The 22,403-nt window shown below is 44.9% G+C and overlaps 2 protein-coding genes across 2 annotated transcripts; both read right to left on the reverse strand.

Annotated features, from left to right (window-relative positions):
* Positions 1–740: 740 nt before the first annotated feature.
* cldn23l (claudin 23-like) lies at positions 741–6,146 on the reverse strand. Its single transcript, XM_031579894.2, has 2 exons — positions 5,883–6,146; positions 741–3,319 (listed from the first exon to the last, which is right to left on the reverse strand). Exon 2 carries the CDS (start codon positions 2,805–2,807, stop codon positions 2,091–2,093), a length of 717 nt encoding a protein of 238 aa, XP_031435754.1. The 5' UTR covers positions 2,808–3,319; positions 5,883–6,146; the 3' UTR covers positions 741–2,090.
* A 2,553-nt stretch (positions 6,147–8,699) lies between these two features.
* On the reverse strand, positions 8,700–22,066 carry grhl3 (grainyhead-like transcription factor 3). The gene is made up of 16 exons (XM_012836680.3): positions 22,026–22,066; positions 18,211–18,355; positions 17,814–17,875; positions 17,521–17,550; positions 16,729–16,993; positions 16,507–16,592; positions 16,197–16,347; positions 15,465–15,576; positions 15,143–15,237; positions 13,723–13,881; positions 12,879–12,951; positions 12,338–12,474; positions 11,343–11,472; positions 10,903–10,988; positions 10,676–10,740; positions 8,700–9,058 (listed from the first exon to the last, which is right to left on the reverse strand). The coding sequence occupies exons 1-16, from the start codon at positions 22,064–22,066 to the stop codon at positions 8,941–8,943; spliced, it is 1,755 nt and encodes a 584-aa protein (XP_012692134.1). The 3' UTR covers positions 8,700–8,940.
* Positions 22,067–22,403: the final 337 nt, after the last annotated feature.

Genomic DNA, 22,403 nt, shown 5'->3' on the forward strand with positions numbered 1-22,403 from the left:
TATCTCCCAAATACACCTCGCACTCGCACGCACAAAGTCGAACTCATTAACCACTTGGAAGTGTGGGCTTACGTGCAACATCAGCAAGCCTTTCTGGGCTTGATTTTCTAAACCAACCGTCCTATGTGAAGTGTCTTTGTGAGTCAGGTTTATTCAACAGCTCAAGTGTGTGCTTCTCGAACACCTGAAGGTTTCGCTCTTAGTGTAATAGATTCCTGATTGCGATATAGTTATTCTCCCACTGACGCCAACAGAAGTGCTCTAGAGAGAATAATAGACAGTTTGTTTCCTTCTCAGGGGTGGCTATTGCTAAACTACTGATGGTATCACAGCCACACAAATTACACCACTTGTTGGGATTGCCTAGGAATTTGAATCAAACTAAATTAGGCACATTACCAAATTACACTCAAACTCCACTCAAAGCAATGTAGTTGTGAGTGCAGTGGAGTTTTCCTGTATTTTATGAAAAGGAGACATTGTGTGAGGAACATTCTCAAAAGTAAAGATATGGCTTATGGTGCGTGTGTGTGTGTCTGTCCACTTTTCTCACTGTTCTCTCCTCAAGTTCATCTGAAATCTCCCCATGTGTCACCAGCCGTATCTCTTGTTTGTGAAATGTTTTCCTGCTCCCTGTTTTTTTTGTATTCCTCCGTCTTTTTTCCTTTTAATGTGCTTTTCAAACATCCTGTGATACTTTCTCCTCACGTCACGTCACGTCACATGAAATGAAGCAGCGATGCAGATTACCACTTTTTTATTTCAGTGAGATGGTTCAAACACCGTGTGCCACACACAGTTTACGAGACAACAAACACACACTGCTCATCTTCCAGAGGTCTCGCTGGTAGTTCTCTTATGCTAATACAGGAACAACGTAAACACATACTGGAAATGCATAGCAGCGCTACATATACTGCAGGTGTACTGAGACACAGACTACAAAACACATGTCTGACTGTCTCACATGTTTGCTCTAAAGCGCTGCCTGTTGTCTTCGGTAAGGCCTCGTAAGTTAACAGATACTTCAAAATCCATCACACTGAGAATTGGATCAATGGTCTGAATATTTTGGATCAAAGGTTTTTAGTCTAAAGTAAGGAAAAAAGACCCATGCTGTGAAGACAAATATATTATAAATTAAAACAAATAACCATTTTTATAATAATACAAATAAAGAATCTACGAGACAACTAAGATGTCCTGTTCCGTGGCATTTCACATTCATGGCTTCGCATGAAATGAACACATTAGGAGTGATTTACATATTCAGTTTCTAAGATGGGAGATAAATGTTTCACTAATGTTTACAGTTTTCTCCCTACAAAAACCTTATAAAAAAAGCTTTTTTGCTACCCAGAGGATTTCAAAGGGGATATAAATGGTGAATCTAAAATGACAATAAGAAATGATGGATGGTAATTCACAAAGTGTTGCTGGAAATTGTTAAGCAGATTTAAATAGAGATAGCAACAATGATTTATTTACTAAAACTAGCAAACAGGTTTGAAACATCCTCTAGAAAAGTGAACAGGTGTCCACCTGTGTGATATGCGTGACCGCTGAAGCAGGTTGTAGCCCTCTACGTTCAAAGCGATGAATAGAAACATTAGTTCACTAAGTCATGTAATTCGGTGCATTGCTTGAGTGAATTACCCATTCATTCCAACAAGGATTGCCTTCTTGCTCTCTCTCTCTCTTTCTCTTTCTCTTTCTCTCTCTATCTCTCTCTCTTTCTCTTTCTCTCTCTCTCTCTCTCTCTCTCTCTCTCTCTTTCTCTTTCTCTCTCTCTCTCTCTCTTCCACACCCCTACCCCCCAAAGAAAGCAGCTTTTAACATCCTCATCACTTATCCAAGGCTTAAGGAGCCATTTGGACCGGTTTCACCACCCCATAGCCATTCACCAACACTGCTTTTATGACGCGAAGTCATAATGACTTCATGACTTGACGACACCCAGGTAATCCATAACTTCTGTGTGTGTGCAATCCATCTTTAACCAACGTTCTGTTTTTTCCTCTCTCGCTCTCCCTCACTCTCTCTCTCTCATTCCCTCTTTATCTTTCTCCCTTTCTCTTTTTGTTGTTCTCTCAGCAGGTGACCTCGTAGGCCTCCGTTCTCTCCACTGGGGGGCGCTTCGGCCAGGAGGGGCAGCGGGGTCTCTTGAAGCTCAGCATGAGCGCGGCTCCACCCAGCACCTGGACCCACCCCCCCACCCAGCCAAAGTAGAGCGATCCGGCCGGACGCAGGGAGAGGCGGGGCAGCCGGTGTGTGGGGACTCTCTGATGCTGCTGGAGAGCGGATCCTCCAGCACCACTGATGCCGGACGGGTCCTCGTTCCCTAGCGACGGCAGGTTGTGTGTGTAGAGGCCGAGAGCGACGAGGCTGAGGATGCCGGCGAGGGCGACCAGGAGCCCCCCTGCCGCGGCGATGCCCCTCAGGGGCAGGTCGGTCCAGCAGCGCACGCCCACGCTGGCCAGAACAATCCCGGCACCGCACAGGAAGAGCGAGGCCAGCACCAGACCCTGGGCCGTGCGGACCCGACTGTCGTGCTGATATGGACCCGACACGGGCCAGCACTGCTTCAGCTCCGAGTGCGCCACCTGCAGGCAGCTCTCCCACAGGCCGTCCGACCGCAGCAGGAGCAGACCTTCGCCGCCGCCACCCCCAGAAGCTCCTAATGCCCCACTGGGACCCACCTGTACCTGCCCCTCCCGCCACTGTGGGGTGATGGCAGCCGTGAAGACCAGGACGAGGCCCAGGGGAGCGAAGACAATCCCCATCACCATGGAGGCAGGGGTCTGCATTCTGTCAAAGAGGAAAAGGGAGTGAAGAGAGGATGAGACGAGGGGTGGAGAGCGGAGGAGAGAAGAGGAGAGAATGACAGGACAGCAGGAGAATCAAAGAAAATAGAGAGCAGTGGATGAGAGGAGGAAAGGTAGAGGAGCAGGAGAGGTGAGGAGGAGGACAGGAGAGAAGATGAGGAGAAAAGAGACGAGGGGAAAAGAGTGAAGGGATATTATTCGCAGCTGGATCCACTGGGAAACGTCGTCTCTGTTAAAGCAAGTCCTTGGATCGTGAAGTGTTCTCCAACACTTGTGGATTGTCCTGTCCACTGCGTTTAGACGTCTTGTTCTGTGCCTTTATACCATACTGTCCAGTACCATCAGTCCTTGAAGACTGTCTCATCCGCCGCTTGCAGACTTTGCTGTCCTATAATTCTAGACTATAATCTCCATCTCTGCGCCTCTTCTCCTTGTTGACATGTGGACCAGCCGGGCTGCAGTCAATCCACAGTGTTTGCAGATTATCCAGAGCGCTGTGGACAAACAGCAGAGAGACTGTGACCTTCCCTGCCTCCCTGTCTCTGTCTCTGCACACACACAGACACAGACACACACTCTCTTAGTTCAATCTCCCGAGGCCTTCAGCTCAGCGTAGACAGCAGCAGGTTCACACACAGCAGCACTGGGTCTCTAGAGCTCCGTGCTGCTCTCCTCCCTCCACCTCACAGAGTGGCTAAGAAATGGCTGCCTCCCATTTCAGAGCTAAGAGAGAGTGAGAGAGAGAGAGAGAGAGAGAGAGAGAGAGAGAGAGAGAGAGAGAGAAAGGAAGAGAGAGAGGAGGGGAGGGGAGGGGAAAAGGGAGCGAAATAAAGAGAGGGAGTGAGGAAGGGGGAGGAAGAGAGAGATAGAAAGAGCAGGAGGGAGGGAGGGAGGAAGGGGAGAGATAGATGGACAAGAGAGTAAAAAAAGAGAGAATATGATGAAGAGGTAGAGTGAGAGAGAAAGAGAGAGACAGAGAGGCATAGAGACATAACATCAGCGGTCTGCAGCCACTGGTGGAGGTGAAAGCCTGTCCGTTGCTAAGAGACAGTAGCCTGACCAGTCTCATAGCTGCCTCCGTGTGCGACAGACACATTTATACCTGTCTCATGCTGCTATAAGTGTGCGTGTGTTAGTGTGTGTTTGTGTGTGTGTGTGTGTGTGTGTGTGTGTGTGTGTGTGTGTGTGTGTGTGTGTGTGTGTGTGTGTGTGTGTGTGTGTGTGTGTGTGTGTGTGTGTGTGTGTGTGTGTGTGTGTGACTGTCTGTCTTAGTTTGTGAATGGTTAGTCACCCTTGGTGCTATTTAAGATGTAAATTTGATTCTCTGTTTAAATTCTCTGATTTTAGATTTCATCGAATGCATTCAAAGTCAGGAGAGATAAGAGAATACCAATGGGAGTCAGCAATGTGACACACACACCCCTACACACACAGACACACAGACACACAGACCCACACGTACACACAGACATACAGACACACACACACACATTCACACACACAATAGCAGCTTCAGAAGAGACAGTGTCACCCTGCTGTGTGAGAAAATGAAGTGAGAAGGCGTGTGTGACTCCTGCTGCTGGAGAATGAGATGAACAGGAACTATGGCTGCAAGCACAAGAATGACCACTGATGTGTCACAGATAATGGATGTTATTGCAATTACAGCACTTGGCAGGAAGAACGATCATAGCGCTCAACCTCAATGTCTTACTTTCAACAAGTTGACAGTGCATGAGAATAATAGGGGGAAGGATAAGCAAAGAAAAGTAAGATTGTAGGGAGATAAGAATTGATGGCAAGGAAAATTACAGGAATGTATAGACATGTTGGCATGGACAGACAAAACAAACACACAGAGTGTAATGCATATTTAGGTAGTAAGAGATTGTGATAGATGGCCATTTAAATGAGTGTACTGTGGCTTTCCCCTGCAGAGGCATTACAGTATTACTAACAAAAAATAACAATATCAAGAATAAGAACTGGAATCTGTGTGTGTTTGTGTGTGGATGTGTGTGTATAGAGTATATCTTCATTGGCCATGCCTTTGTACACTTACACTTGTATGTGTGTATTTGTTCCACATAGTTACTGAGTATGTTTGTTTGTTCCACATAGTTACTGAATATGTGTGTTACTAGTTACTGAATATGTGTGTTTGCATGTCTGTCTGCACCCCTATGGATGAATGGGCTTTCAGCGCACAGGTTCAGGGGTGTGTCTGTGTGTGTGCGTGAAAGTGTGTGTGTGTTTGTGTGTGTGTGTACTGAGTGTGTTGCATGTATGGGTGTATGTATTCAGGTATTCATGCTTGTGTTATCAAATTGCAAATTTCAAATCAAGCAGCAGCTGAAGATATGGGAGTCATTATTACATCTACATTTTTGTTCAACCCTAATATAATAATCAACCAAGTCCACATATTCTGCTTCTGGTTCTACTGAAATGGTATTTCAACAGGTCTGAAAATGCTTCCTGATGCAGATGAGACACTTGCGGGTCTTAGCATACGGAGGACAAGGAGAGAAAAGGATGAGACGAGACGAGACAAAGGCACTGAGGACGGAGGAAGGAGAGCCGAGCAGAAAGAACATGAGGTTTGACTTTTAAAGCGCTGACTCTGTCGGCTCTGTCCACGGAAACAAAAACAGCAATAGGCAAAGAAATATTCATATGAATATGAATATAGGAATAGAGTAGAATAGAATACGATATACAGTAGGAATAGAAAAATGAACATAGGATTAGAATAGAATACGATATACAGTAGGAATAAAAATATGAACATAGGAATAGAATAGAATAGAATACGATATAGAACTAGAAATACGAATATAGGAATAGAATAGAGTAGAATACGATATAGGAATATAAATACAAACAGAAGTAGAAATACGAATAGGAATATAAATGGGATAGTCATGGGATGTGCTTCTCTCCTCCGTGTGTGTGTGTGTGACCTCCCCTTTCGTCTCGCTGAAGTTGCCTCCCTCTCACACACACATTCATCCAAAGTCAGAAGACAAATGCCTTGTCCAATTATAGTTCACTTACCATACAGATGTTGCTGCAGATTACACCAATCCCTCTTCTCTCTGTGTCTTCTGTCTCTCTCTCTCTATCTCTCTCCCTCTCTCTCTCTCTCTCTCTCTCTCTCGTTCTCCCCCTACTGCTACAGTGATTTAAAATTCCTTCTGCAGATCGAGTCGAGGCCGTGTGTGTGCATACCTACATGTCTTTCTTTCCTCCTTCTCTCTCTCTCTCTTTCATTCTCTTGAGCTCTCCCTCTGCCTCTCTTTCCCTCTTTCCCTTCCTCCCTCCCTCTCTCCCCTTCTAAATTTCTCTCTCTCTGTCTCTCTCTGTCTGTCCATCACTCATGTCTTTTTCCTCTCCCTCCCTCCCTCCCTCCCTCCCTCCCTCCCTGCTCATTCTCAGAGAGAGATGTCTGTCTGTGTCAGATCCTGATGATCAAGCCCCCCCCGTTATTTATCTGCTGTTCTACAACAACAAACAGAAAAACACACAATTGCATACACATATGTGCACACACACACACACACACACACACACACACAAAACCTACACACACACATACATACACACGCTGCACGCAGAGAGAGAGAGAGAGAGAGATGTACATAGACAGACACAAACATACAGACAAACACACACCCACTTAGTCCAACAGACACCACACAGACAGACACACAAACAGATACAAACACAGACACACAAACACACACACACTCACCCACAAACTCAGAAATACAAATGGCGGCATGCACAGATAGACACACAGTCTAGCAGACAAACACAAACAGAATGCAAAATGTACAGCAGTGGTGATCTTTGGTCTGTGTGCAGGAGAGGCTGTCATTGTTCTGAAACAAAGGGAAGATGAAGGGGTGTGAAGCGATGTGTGTGTGTGTCTGTGTGTGTGTCTGTGTGTGTGTGTGTGTGTGTGTGTGTGTGTTTGCACGTGTGTGTGTGTGCGTGTGTGTGTGTGTGCGGGAGGGGGTGGGGTGGGGGGGTGTGTTGTGCACCTTTATGAATTTAATAAATCTGTCTCTCATTGCATACTTCAGACAGGGACACACAAACAACAGCCCTGCCCTACCCACTAATAAGATTAAACCTCAGTAGATCATGGCCAGGATGCTTGAAGGGAAAACGAGCACACGCACAAAATTATGCACATACACACACACCCAGCCACATACGCATACACGCAAACACACACACGCACAAACACATGCACATACAGACACGTTCATACACACACTAACACATACGCATATGCATACACACAAACACACACACACACACACACACACGTTAATTTAAATACACACAGTCATGCATACATACACTCGCTCACACACATACAGACACACACAGATACACATACATATATTCCCCCAGCACACCTGACTGTCCTCATCTGTATCGGGGACATATTAGTTTAACCTCTATTAGAAAACCAGGTGGAGATGGCTCCTCTAAATGAAATGCTTTCATTAAACTTGGCAGTGCGGTACATTTGTTTGTGTGTATCCATGCATGAGTCAAGAATGTGTTTGGGGCTGAAAGGCTAGCTAAATGCCTCTGATTATGCTCAGTAGCTACAGAAAATAACTATCCTAGTCTGAAGGATTCATATTTTTAGTGAAGGTGAATGACAACCAAGACACACACCTGCCCTAGTCTTCACAAACACAACATTTCCTGATGTGTGTGGCAAGTGTGTTAACTGGGTGTCAGCATTATGGGTGAAAAATGTGGATGTATTTCAAGGCAACAAACAAACAAACTCTAACAACTCAATCTTGTGAGGATTATTTTCTTAATATTTATATATTTATATTATATTAATATATATATATATATATATATATATTGTCTGATAGTGCTAGTCAGAGCAGGTGATACCATAGGGATGAAGAGGAAGAGATGCTTGTTTCTATGACGTCTCATCAGCACCCCACAGTCGTACTCTGAAGCAACTCTATGTGCATGTAAGGAGTAAGTACCAACAGAGACAAAAGCTTTTTTTAAAGGATTTTTTTTAATTTTCTTTTAGTAAAAAGTAAAAAGGGGGAGAAGCCTCAAAGCTCCACATGCAACATATTTTACAGCAACACAAAGCATTGAAATGTTGTAAAGTCTGTGTGAAGAAACAAAACCTTAAAACCACACAAAGTCAACCAAATACTGCATGATTTGGGGCCCTGCAGTTAGAAATGTGTGGAGCCGCACATGGGGCGTCATCCACGGTTAGGTCTTTGTTTGGGAAACACTGAAGGATGCATCTCAGACAGCCCGGCCCGGCGCAGTTGCGGTCCAGATCCGGATCGGATTCGGTCCTGGTGCGGCCCAGATCAGGCCTGCATGTGGGCCAGTAGCTGTCTGTGATGACCATGGGGGTGGAAATGTGTGACTGTGTGAGTCTAAAAATGTCTCGTTTTAAAAAAAACACAAACTTTGACAAATTCAGATGTGAAACTAACAGGTTGCCGACTACAACGGGTGACTGGAAGTATTACAAAAGCACAGAATGAAATGAAATAAAAAATAAAAATATGAATCGGGCTACTGGCCTCAATAACAAGCATGCAAGTAAAACTCTGAGGACATAATGCTCAGTCCACTTAAAAAGAAATGATGCATACATTTAAAGCAGCCAATAAAATATGAAAAGGTTTCATTGAATACATTACATTGAAATAGCAAATTTATCTGCAAGACAAATCATCATTGCAAAATAGTTCTCAGAGACAGCATTGCCGCTTTCATTTTTAACTTCTATGTACAATAAATATTTACAGAATATTCATCATATTCACTATAAATGCTCGTATTATAAAATACTTGTTATATTAAAATAATATTAAAAGTTCATAAAGATAAACAGCGAGTGGTATTTACACAGGCAATGTCTGGCAGTTTCATGAGCTCATGTTGGGTCTGCTTGTTAAATTATTTCCTGCTTCTCTTGTTTCCATGGAGACAGGTTTTCATCCAAGAGTCTCTCAGTGTGGTGGCAGTGCTTTAAGTTTCCAGCGATGGCCGTCAGAACAGCTGGAGAGAGAGAGGCGGGGGCTGGTGGAACTTTCTAGAGCTCGGTGAGGGTGATGTGGAAGTGACCCATCATGACCTCGGAGATGTTGATCAGGAAAGCCGAATGGTTGCTGTAGTGTTCGATAATGTTGTCGTCCATGTTGATGAAAATCCTGCAGAGATCAGAAGAGAAGAGAGATTAGAGTCATGAAATTAATTTTGTAGCATGTTTTGGTATTGGTATTTGGTAATTGGTATTTTTTGAAAGAGGTGTTACATGTCAAACAGACAAATAGTTCTGATCTCCTGGACACAATATGTCTTTTCATTATGATCATCATTTTACTTTCCAATCAAGGGACGAATTCCAGCCCTGCTGAGGAGATACATATGACAGCCTTCCAGCCACCTGGGATGAGGTATGACGCACAAGGCAAACAAAACAAGCCCTTATGTTTAAAACTCAGGGGGTGTCGAGGACTTGATTGTCATTCTGCAGTGGGTGTCGTCTGTCTCTCTCCTGCACAGAGTCTCTGCCGCACACTAACTAAAGGAAGGAAGACTGTATTTCATCACTCCACTCTACCCTACAGTAAGAACAGGCCCTTCTTACCTCTCCAAAGCTGAAGGAGAGAGGGAGTATCTGAACTCTGTTAATACTGCCTTGTTTAAGAAGAACAGTAAGGTAACCAGATCTGGTTTACTAATTTTCTCATATTTACGGTCTGTCTATACAGAGGGACTTAAACAATATCTCAAAACTATCTCAACCCCGACAAAGGTTTTGTGAAAGAGCCTTTTTGGAACTTGCTCAACCGTCTGTCGTTTTTTTCCTCCTCTTTTTGGTAGGAAATGGTTGTTTGTGCGGATGAGATTTAGTGTGAAACCTCTATCATGTTAAACAATCCATAAAAAAAACTCATAAGGAGTTCCAGGTGGTGTCTTTGCCAGTCACGCTCAAATCAGGACAGGAATCTATTCATCATGCAATGTTCCTTGGGGGCTCTACTTGCTTGTGGGAGAGACAGAAATGCCACAGAACCTGTCCCATTCCTTTACAACCCTCTCATCAGCTTTTGTCTGGGAGCTATAGGCCTCCGCAGGGGCGAAGTGATAAAGACTCAGTCATCATGACAGGGCGGTACTCTACACAGTTCAGGTATCTTTTTTACAAGCCAAAGGTGAGCCACAACGAGGACTTGAGGTTTTTTTTCCACGATTGAGTGGCGTTAAGGACTATCTGGAGAATTGCTTTAGTTTGGGCCTTTACAAATGCTGCCGAGATTTCAACCGTGATTTCAGCTTAACTTACACCGTCAGATATGCAACGCCATTAAGCCTCAGAAACTATTTCGTGTCTAGCTGGCATATCTTTTGCATCAGTAAATAAACCACAGGGTTCCTCACAGCCTTGCCTCACCAGAAAGGGGTGAGGAGGAACAAGTAGAACAATATGGTGACTCAACCAGTGTTGAAATCTTTCCATCGTCTTCCTTTTGTTTTCCTCTCCCTCGTCTTTCTCTCTCTCTTTAAAGGAGGAACTGCAATTATGACATTCCTGAGGTTATGGCTAGCTACCCGTCCGGTCCGACAGCTTTTCTTGCGATGACTTCTCAGAACTTAAAGTAAGGAAGTAGGATGTACTTTTTTAGGAGAGATAGATTTGAAACACCTTCTCTTTCGCTCGTGATGGAACACGGTAACTAAAGTTAAGAGTGTTCTCAGTGATTTAACCTAGTAGAACCTAGAGTAGAACCTCTCCACAAAACACTCTTAGCTTTACTACTCACCCTCTTTTGCATTTCTTGAAGACTTTCCCAATGGCGTCTTCTTGCATACCGTACTTTTCTGAAATCTGAGAACAGAGACGAAGACAGGATGAGCTTTAGACACATTCTCCTCATGTAAGGTAATGCCATGATAAATGTGTGATGTCAACACAGAGGATGGACAGAAGAGAAAGAGGAGAAGAGAGAACGAAAGAGAGAGAGAGATAGAAGTTAATCAGAAGACTTACGGCTTCTCGCAGGCCTTTCAACGTGGGGCTGTTTAACATGAGGGCATCAAACACTTCCTCCGTCTCTTTCCGCACGTACAGCAGGACTGCAGAACAGAAAACAAGAACAGAATAAGCCCAAATGCCCAATAATACAAGTCCATAACCTCTACATTCTCAAAGACGTGATGTTGTTGTTAATTGATGATGTTTATACTGATACTGATACAGTACATACACTTACAATGTCTACCGAGGCTATAAAAACAAAAATATACTGTGTAATTTAAATACTCTGTATAAATACTACATATTTATTTATGTGTTTATATACATATATACACATAGCAACACACACACACACATATATATATATATATATATATATATATATATGTATTTCTTTAATGCACATGTGGTTAGGGAGTGTAGTGTCAGGTGTTTTGATTGTTCCTTCGTACCTCTCTGATGCTCCTCTTGACGGGCCTGTTTGCTTGGGGGCGGACTGCACCTTTCTCCCGCCTCGGGGTAACAGCTGACCCTCTTCAGAGAGGCCCTGGAGTCACCTTCCTCAACCACGACTGAGGGGGCCTGTAGAGACAGAGAGGGAGAGAGAGAGATGAAGATAAGTGATTAGAGTGTATGCATCTGTGCATGCATTCATTTAGCGAGAAGAGATGATCCTACGATGTGTCGGAACATCTTATCTTATAAGTAAAGGTAATTACACACACACACGCTGTCTTGTCTCCCCTTCCCACTTCGTAAAGCTGAGACTGTGGGAAAGTGGCCTGTCAGAACAACACCCTCACCGCCCCTTCTAGGCTGAGTCAACACCTCTAAAAGACAAGCCTTCAACACCAGAGGGATAGGACTAACAGGGGGGGACTGTGTGTAAGGGGCATGTGTGTGTATGTGTATGTGTATGCTTGAGTGAGCGTGTGTGTGTGTGGGTGTGTGTGTGTGTGCATGTTTGCAGAGTTCCCTCAGGTTAATCCCACTGTCAGTCACCGTGGCAGCCACCACTTGAGGGGAGTTTCGTCTCATCCCGTCTCGTCTCATCCCGTTTCGTTTCGGGTGAAGTCCTCCTCCTCGAGTGTTAGTCCCATCCCATCCCACTCCAAACTTTCCTTGATTTTCCCCCCCCCCCCCCCCCCCAGCCCACATTTTTTCCCACAGCATATTTTCCCACGCCTTTTTTTTCCCCACTCTCTCCCTCTCTCCCTCTCTCTGTGCCTTTCTCCCTCTCCTGTCTTCTGTACACTGTGGCCAGGAACATGACTCGACAAGACCCTGAGGTAAACCACAAATCCCTGGATCCCATGGGATAGAAGTGAAAGTGTGACAAAGAGGGAGGAGAAAAGAGAGAGAGAGGGAGGAGGGAGAGAGAGACAGAGGGAGAAAATGGGAAAGGGAAAGCAAGGGAGACAGGGAGAGGAATGGTGAGGAGACCTACCAGGCCGCAGCGCTGCAGGTTGCTGTAGTGCATCTCTGGGATGAAGAGCACTGGCTGCGTCACATGGTCGTCCAGCGTCTTGAAGTAGGTGCTGTCTGCCCCCATAGAGCTGCTCACATGGCCCTGTTTGCTGTTGGCTGCACAGGTGCAAGACAGAAATGACAGGGTTAGTGTCACATACAAAATACTGAACTACCAGGAACAGCACAGGAAGTACACGTTGACTGTCATAAGATACACCAGGAAGACCACAAGATATGCCCCTTAACTGTGAAGTTCTAAGTGAGACTAATGAACACTAACATACCAGAAACAACGTATAGAGATATATAGAACAAATAAAAGAGGTATATAGAACAACGTATAGAGGTATATAGAACAACGTATAATGATAGCCCACCAGGTTGCTGCTAACTGAGACTGGGGAAGACCTTCAGCTAAAGCTTAGAGCATTTATTCTGGTTGTCAACAAGAGGAGCCTATTTAGGTATGTGGTAAGGGGCTCTTAAGAACAGATATGTGAGATCAAGGGACATCTTACCATTGCTGGAGTCATTCTTCACCCTCCTCTTACTTTTCTTCCTGTCCTCATCTCGCATCTTCCTCTCTGCTCCCTTTATCACAGAAAGAAACAAAGAATAAACGAAAGATTAATACTCTGTTTTGAAAGTTCTTCAAACATTCAACACCAGAATCAGATTCTGCAACTAAACAAATAAAAAAAGTCGGTAACTTTTGATAATACATGCAGCAGCCAAACCACTAATTAACCACACACACACACACACACACACACACACTCCCAACCAACCCAAAGGTGCTTTTCCACTCAGTGAACTCAGTTCACTTGCCAAGAAACCAGTTTGGTGTGTCTATCTCATGCAAAGCCCTGCGCTGCATTCTCCACTGACTATGTCAAAACAGCTAATGGCCCAGAGAGGCAGCCACAGCCCCGGAGAAGACGAATCAGGCGGGATAAGATAGAGGAGCCCATTGAGAGCCGTCATGGGGGCCTGAGTATGGTTATCAGATGGGCCCAGACAAAGGGATCAATGGTCTGTCTGAGTTTGGGCTGACACACACACACACACACTCACCTTCACACACATACACACACACACTGTGTATACCTCCACAGGAAATGCGTACATCTACACTTAGTCACTCAGATACATGGCAAAGAACAATAGTGGTCAAAGACAACAAGTAACTAATAACAAGTAACTGGTCAGACAAATGCCATTCTAGGGAGTCATAAGTTATTGGTTGAAGGTGAGAATGTTGTATAGGAAAGGTACGTGACAAAAAAAAAAAAAACACACACAGCATTTGTTTTTTCTTCCACTGCGTGTTTTTTTCCAGTAGCCATTTTTGTTTTTGCTCACCTTATCGCAGAAGATTTTGATCTGGCAGGCGGCACGGTGGATGAGTGTGTTGGTGCCAGTGCTGATGTCATACGTGTCAATCTGGAGGTTGAGCGGCAGGCCCTTCACACCCTTCTGAGCCGAGAAATCCGTGCTCAGGGAGTTGATGCCAATGTACACCTGCGAAAAGGCCAGCAGAGCTATTAGCATTGGCAGCATTATGGCTATTTCCTAGTTATGCCATAAGGTGATAAACAGAGACAGGGTGTGACATTGAGAGAATGTGTCATTTATAGGTGGGTCACTGAAAGGGTATTGACGTCTAATATAGGGGTGCATTATTGTTGAATGGGAAAGGGGGTACGCCCAGAATTATGACACTGAAATGGCAGGAGGGACGTGCCAGATGGCACAAGGAAGTAAAAATAAAACAATCTAAACTAAACAATCAAACAAAAGCAAGAAGCCAAGGAGGCCTGCAAGTCAACCAAACCAGTAGGTGTTTCTGAGTTTGACTTCACGGTGGTGAAAAGATAACATCCTGAATAGTTTTCAGATCTAGGTGAAAGACTAACCTATTCGCTCTTACAGGGTGCACTGATCCTAATGTAAGAACTGGTAACAAATGTAATGTGATGTAACAAATGGACATAAAACTGCACTAGGCATTTTAAACACTGAACCGTGGCCTATGGCCATCTGACATTTGTTTTCCCCTATCAATCATACTCTTTCTCTTATTCTAATGGTCTGAAATATTTAGGGGCAAGGACCACGTCAGAAAGAGATTGTTATCTTGGCGTGACCACTGAGTTCCAGTTAAACAAACAAACAAACAGACAAACAAACAGTTTAGAGGAATTAGGATGTCTCTCCATCACTCCTTTCTCCACCTGTTCTGAGTTTCGCTGTCCCACCCCACACATCCCTGAAGGCAGAGAGCAAATAGCAAGGCCAGCGCTCTCTCTCTCTCTTTCTTTTTTCTCTCTTCCTCCTCCCCTCTCCCTCTCTCTCTCCTTCTCTATCCATCTTTCTTTGTGTCTTTGTGGTGGTGGTGACAGGAGCCTTAGGCTGGCTTACATGCCTCAGATTCCACTCCACTCTACTCTACTCTTGCCCCTTGAACATCTCACTACACTCTAACAGTATGGTCTGACATGTCGTAAACCTACAATTAACAAGGTCTAAGTGCACTTGTGAGAAAAACACGATTGATAATCCAGAATCCAATAACCACCATTCTATGACATTTTTTATAAATAATATAATGTTATTATTTTGCATATATTGTCCATATTTGTTGGACCATCGGCTAAACCTTGTGTGTGTGTGTTTGTTCATGTGTGTGTGTGTGTTTGTTCATGTATGTGTGTGTGTGTGTGTTTGAGTGTGTGAGTGTGTAAGTGTGTGTGGATGTGTACATGCATGCATATGTTCCCACCTTGGCCTCCTCATTGGTGTTCCAGACGAAGGACAGAGCGTTGAATGCTACTTCATCCACGTTGCTGATGCCCGTAAGGGTTTCTTTGTAGTCAGCTGGTGCATGAGAAAAAGGAGGGTAAAATCAGTAAGATAGCCATTATTGTGTTCAACTAACAGGAGGGAACATTGGAAATTCCCTTAAAAAGTTTTAAGTCTTTGATGGGTGGAATTGATGGGTACAATTCCTGTTAACTGTTCCTATAACTGTAACTGCATGCCTGTGTGTGTGTGTGTGTGTGTGTGTGCGCATGTATGTGTGTGTGTTTTTGTAAAGCACATACCGATGTCAATGACCCTCTGCTTAACGGTTGGCTGTCTGGCGTGCCAGTGATTCCAGCACTTCAGCTGCATCTCTGGGCTCTTGTCGTTCTCAAACACCGCCATGATCACCGTCTGAAGAAAGAGATGGGGTGAAAGGGAGGGAAAGGGAGAGGGAGAGGGAGACAGTGGATTGTTAAGTAAAGGTCACGTTGTTTTGTGTGCTTTCTGCTGACTGAGTTTGGCCTTTCTCATTCAGCTGTCACTGTTGTATTCTTCCTGCTAATTCCCTTTTCTGTGCATGCTGTCAGCAGCTATCAGAGATGGCTTCAACATACTCTCCCTCTCCCTCTCTTTTTCTCTCTCTTTTTTTCTCTCTCTCTCTCTCACGCTAACTCTCTCCTCAGAGCACCTCACCCAGTGTTGTTCTGTCACCACACCTTCACCTTTCTCCCTCTCCCTTAGTCATGAGACGAGCCGGCTGACGAGCAGGGACGGGTCACATCCAGCCTGAATCTTTTCCAGATCTAGTGCAGACCATAGACATAGGAATCCCAAACTCTATGGTGCACCCATAAAGATCCAGTGCAGACCATAGACATAGGAATCCCAAACTCTGTGGTGCAGACCCATAAAGGTTCCCCCTGAGCATGTTCCACTGTCCACTAAAGCTGACTAATACAACTACACCCACGTTTAAGGGACGCTAAGATGTTGGTGTGCGCTTTCACAGGATCTCAGACGGCCTTCCTCACCTTGACTCTTCCCATGGGCTGTCCAGCGCTGCTGTCCATCCCCAGCAGGGAGATGGGGTAGAACTGACCCTTGTTCAGGTAGACCATGGGCATCTCTGTGGTCTTGTGCTGGGAAGCCTGAGGCGCGCCAAGGATGAACTGGAAATCATTTCTAGGTTTGAGAAAAAACACACATCAATTAAAGCTTGAGTGATTGGAGTATTAAAAGGATAAAATTGCATTGACAGCATGAGGCTAATTAGCATTAGCATTAGGGTGAAATAAGTGAGGGGGTGACACAAGCTGAAGCTGGGTAATTTAGGGCTGTTACCTGAATCTCTCTGGGGGTGAGTTGGTGTAGGAGTCTGAGTAGACTGGGCTGCTTTGGTTTACGAAGGAATCGCTGTAGGACACCGTCTGTTTTTGATGAGAAAGAGGAATTTTAAACAAAGACTTCAAAAGCAGTTTTTGCAAGAGGTGTTATATTATGGTTCTCTCATGTATTTTGTTGTTGTTGTTGATGTTGTTGTTGTTGTTTATTGTGTTCACTCACCCCTTCTGTGGTGACTGCTGGGTAGGCTGTGTGCAGTAGGCTGTCGAAGATGGTGTTGATCACCTGCTTGTCGTAGCTCTCTGCAGGCTGGATGTAGGTCTGTGGGCCAGGGGAGGTCTGCTTCGGCGGGCACAGTGGGGACAACTTCCTGTTGAGGTCCAGCACTTCCTGTGACTGGCTGGCGGAAATGTTGTTGGTCAGCAGCTTCATGATGTGGGTTGGGCTATCCAGGGAGAGCAAGTCAGGGGATGAGGCACCCAGGGTCCTGTAACACACACACACACACATTGACTATGTTAAACACAGCAGAAACATTCACACACCCACACCCACACCTTCCACCACTTATAAAGACTAATCCTTTACCATCCATTGAGCTGACATACAGTTGGAAACTCAACAGCTCAAACATTGACTGTAAGCCAAAGAGAAAAGCCTGCCAAAGTGTCAGAGTAAATAAAGTACAAAATCTCAGTGTTTAAAGAGTGGCCGTCCGCTCCCTTAGAGACAGCCCAACACTCTGGGGTGGGTGCTGTTTGTCCCCTAAGCCTGATTTCTCTCTCTGCTTTTATTTGAGTTTCTCTCTCAGCCTCAGTGCTTTTCTTCTTTTTAAACCAGACAAAAGGGTCATGTTAAACCAAACTCCCCTGGCTGGCTCCATGCGACTCAGTGTAGACGTGGAGTTGTCCTACTCTGCCCCTCACCCCTGATAGGCCGATCCTGGACTATGGAATGGATTCCAGCTCAGCTCTGGCCCTGATCTGGCCCTGATCTGGCCCTGATCTGGCTCACCTGACGTACACCTGAGCTAAACTTGCTAATCTGGGAATGAGAAGTTTTTCACACTCTCATGCAACCCGCCACCCCCCGGCCTTCCTCCTACACACATACACACGCATACAGACACACACATACACATACACATGCATACACACACACACTCAAATACACACTCTGCACTAACACTCAAGCTGTCTGAGCTTTCATCTTTTCCTCTCAGCTGCACTAGTAGCATTTTCAGTTTCTCTCCTGCGATGCTTGTTGTTGACACGCAAATGTAAAACATGATCTGAAAGACTCCATACCTCTCTGGCTTGTATAAGCTACTGCCTCTGCTGCATGCAGTCATCCTCTGATCCTTTGGAGTCTGGGGGAAAAAAAGGCAGAATATGACCAACCTTAAAATGACGCCCACACTTGAAAAAACAATATCATCCTCAGTTTAATCATCCCAATGATATATATATTTTTTTAAACAAAACAAAAACTGGAGATTGCACAATAAAACATTCCAGGACTTTTTTTTAAAATCCCACAACAGCATGCAAACAGTGTGCATGTATCTGTGTGTTGTTCAGGCCCTGGATTCTGGACCCTTGAGACAATTGTATTGATTTGGTGCTATATAAATACAATTGAATTGAATTGAATTCTCCTTCGAGGAAAAAAGCCAGATCTTTCACATTGGCCCTAATAGCTCACCTTGCACTCGTAGAGGAAGGAGAAGGCAGTGAGGTCGTCTTTGGTCTTGCTGAGGTCGGAGTCGGTGCAGGTCCAGGGCTCCATCAGGTAGCTGTCTGTGAAGCGGGAGTAGTTGAAGTTCTCGTTCTGCAGTACCATCAGAGTCCTACAGCAGCAGGCAGGAGAAACAGAGACACAGATTTAGACAGGCTTCATGAGAGGTTGGAGTGCAGTCCAGCTGAGACAATGCATCCAGCAACACTTGTGGATTGGATCATAAAGACAATTTAACTAAACTAAACAATACAACTTTTTTCTTTTGCTGTCAGGCCTTCAGGGACATTATAAACAGTGGAAACGCCATTGTCAAACTTAGGACATGCCATGAGACTTAGTCTACAGATTACTGTTTTAATTTCCCAGTTCCCTGAGAATGGTAACACTCAGCAGTCAGAGAGCATCAATCTGCCAAGGGGGGGTATTCCAAGCATGTGGTTTAGTGACAAACCTGGGTAAATTAACTCAGAGTAAGTGGCAAGCATAAAAGAAGAACCCTAAGAGCCTTCTTCTTTGTTTTTCTAGAAGAATTAAGCCAACTGACTCTTCTATTAGGAGATTTACTTCTTACTCAGAGTTAACTTATCCAGGTTTGACACACAACCATTTACTTGGAATATTCCCCTGGAGGAGTTTCTGTTGAAAAGCCACACTGACAGCAACTGCCACGGGAAGGGATCGGTGCCAAAGCAGGGCTGAAACACCTGAGCAGGACAACCCACATGAAATACAAATCACACAAAAATAAACAACGAAAAACAAACACACAACCACACCAATTGGTGGGGGTGGGGATGGGGGGTGGGTGGGTAGGAAGTGAGAGTCAGGGACCCCCCCACCCCTCCCCCCTGCTGTGAATGAGAAGGGTGCCGAGTTTCAGCTTTGCCCCAAATGCACAAACACTAGCGGGGATTTGGAGAGGTTCGGTTACCCCTGAGAGAACAATACAGCTGGCGAAAGTGGGACCTGTTTGTCTGTTTCCAGGCCAGTGCTGCTAAATTAGCCTAATGACCGGGGAGCAAATGCAGTGACGTTTACACACACAGGGGGCCACACACACACACACCGTCCCATCAAACATGCTGAGCGTGCAGGATGAGAAATCAAAAGCCTCAGAGAATCTCGAGCCACCTGAGCAAATACATACATTCTCACACACACACATACACACACACACACACACACACACACACACACACACACACACATTCTGACAATCATGCAAAGATTTCTCACAAGTGGAACACCTGCATGACCTAGCTTCCATATCTTGGAGCCATACTCATTTTTCACAAGTGTTTCTAAGTTCAAGAGATGACATGGGGCTGTTGATGGCAGTGTTAAATGTCTGTGTTGTGTAATTCAAAGCCCTCCGCTGTAATTGACCTCAGTGTCTGACACGACTAGGCAGGATACCCATCTCCCTGACACTTTTGTGTGTCCAGGCCCGTAGGACAACTTTAACGCACTCCTCTGACAGGTGTGTGTCCAGACCTCACCTCATCCTCTCCTTTGCCGAAGGAGGAGTGTGTGCATGCGTGTGTGTGTGTGTGTTTGAGAGAGAGAGAGAGAGACAGACAGACAGAAAGAGATGGACCAAGTGTATGTGTGCGCATGTGTGTGTGTGTGTGTGTGTGTGTGTGTGTGTGTGTGTGTGTCTGTTCATGTCTCGGTATCAGCTTTCTCAGGCTACACATCCCTTTAGATGGGGGTCTCGTTGCACAATGCAGGACCGGCGCAGAGGAGAGGGGCTTTACGGTTCTCATCGTCTCAAGTGATGACTCACAACACAGCGAAACTCAGCCACCAGCAGCACAATGAAACATGCCAGGACAGAAGAAAATTCCCACCATAGTGTGCCAGTGAACCTACAAACCTACTCTCTCTGCCAAAAAACCAACCACATCAACACACACACACAGTGCTCAGCAGACAGCAGGAGCCCATTCAAAAACTGACTTGACAAACACTAGCAATGTAAGTAAGTAAATAAACAACTAAAGAAAACCAAAACTTACTCATTTTCTTTAGTCATCTCTCACTCCTGTTGAGGTCAGGTAAATTCCTTTTTGAAGGGTTTCCGCTGGTTATTGCGTGTATTTGTGGGTTGCCGGTGTGGATCTCTAGGTTGGAGAATGTTTGTCAGTCAGGGCAAGGAGACGCAGGTCACGTCTCGCTAAGGCGGATGAGTGAGGTGATTTGATTTCTGCCTCGCTTCTCCCCGCAGATTTATTTCCTACGGACAAGCCGGCCCCTGATTGGCTGGGAGCCTGGAGACAGGTGTCAGATAGTACAGGTGCATTCTAGACTCCACCCTTAATTCTCTCCCTGCTGGTAGGTGTGAGAGCAGGGGGCGTGTATGTGTGAGAGAGAGAGAGATCCATGTACTGATGGTCTCATTAGCACATGAGATAAAAGAGTGAGATTGGGCCAGCGGAGGTGTGAAATTGACCTTATTTGAGGGAAGAAACCAAAGGCCAGGGAGAGAGCAAAGAGGCTTTAACATGCTAATGGGATCCGGTATCATTTTTTTCTCCTGGCTGATCTCTAGCATGCACATGTACAATAGGGGGTTTTGGTGGAGAGCCCTTCACCTGTGGCCTGGCACCTCTCATTTCTTATTTGGCAGGAGAGGCCTGGGAATGGAAAAGTTTCCTTGTAATAAAAGTGTAGTAAAACACCCTTCATGTTTTCTTTACGAGTCTATACTTCTATGCTTTTCTCCAGGTCTCATCTGTTCTCAAGTTAACCAACCCATATTCTTGCTGATTCTTTTCCAGTTGAATTCACTGATTTTTTTCACAGATAGCTTTGTGTCAGCCTTCTTTTTTTTTGTTATAGTAACACTGAAATCTAGAAAAGAAATCTAGCGGTTTTCCAAGATCTTTTTTTCTAAATTATCAAACTGTCACATCTTCTCCAAATTAGGGCAAAAAAATATAGAAAGAAAAACTTAAATTTGTTCTCCCTGGTGTACGTAAGAGATAATGTATAGTCAGCATCAGAAAATAAATCCCAACAGGATGAACTGGACCCGACGCTCAGTGTGTCTCTGGCTTCAGCTGTGGAAAAAATAGTTTTAACTATTTTAAAATACTTGTTTTTAAAACTACTTGTTTCAGGTGTTGCACAGCAACGTTGTACTTGCTGACTTTCAGTTAAAATTAATTCCCTTTACGAGAAGTGAACGGATTACTTGCGGAATGATCCTTTGCCAATAGCAGCGGTCATTCATTTTTTGCAGCGGCCATTATAAAGAAATATCGACCCCCAAGCATCGGTATGGCCCATTCAATTCAATGGAACTTTTATTCAACATCCTGAGGAGCCGTATAATAAGTAGGAATGTGTATTTCTATGGCTCCTAGTTAAATGTATCACTGTGGAACTTGCCATGCAAACACCCAGCTAATTCTCCCATGTGTCGTACACTCACTGGAAACATCCACTGGGGAGGGTCACAGAGGAGGTGCGCTGGAGGAACTACTGCACTCACACAGATACCTGCTGACAGACTAATATGGATCTGGATCGAATTGGGCACCGATCCAACAATGGTATGGCTTTGATCTGGCTCTGATCTGGCTCTGATCCGGCTCTGATCCGGCACTGATATGGCCCAGAGTCAGTAGCCCTTTGGGATGTGAGTGAAACGGTCTCCAGCTTAGTCACATTCATCTTCCATTTAAGGAAAGTGAGCCATATCACTGCTCTGCCACTCTGTCAATGAGCACAACAGGTGGAGCGCATGTTCATACCAGCACACGGGGAACAGTTACGGGAGGTGCTGATGCTCCAGCTCCAGCGCTATGTCACCCATTTAGAGGAAATGAGTGCGTGTGTGTGGCAGGAAGGAGAGAAGATTTACTGCCAGAAACCAGCAGGCTATCATCACACCCACTGTGCCATCTAAGAGTACTTTTCCATTTTGCTTCAGCAAAATGTCATAGTTATATGTGATACAGTGAGTTGTTAATTTTGAGTCATCACAAAGTGTAATGACAGTTACTTCAAGTTACACATCATCTTTAATCTCTCTCTCTCTGTTCATGAAACCATCGCTCATGTTTTGAGGCTCTCTGCAGCTCCTCTCAGATGTGTGTGTGTGTGTGTGTGTGTGTGTGTGTGTGTGTGTGCGTGTGTGTGTGTGTGTGTGA

The sequence above is a fragment of the Clupea harengus genome, chromosome 14 (genome assembly GCF_900700415.2).
Source record: "Clupea harengus chromosome 14, Ch_v2.0.2, whole genome shotgun sequence".
Taxonomy (NCBI): Eukaryota; Metazoa; Chordata; class Actinopteri; order Clupeiformes; family Clupeidae; genus Clupea; species Clupea harengus.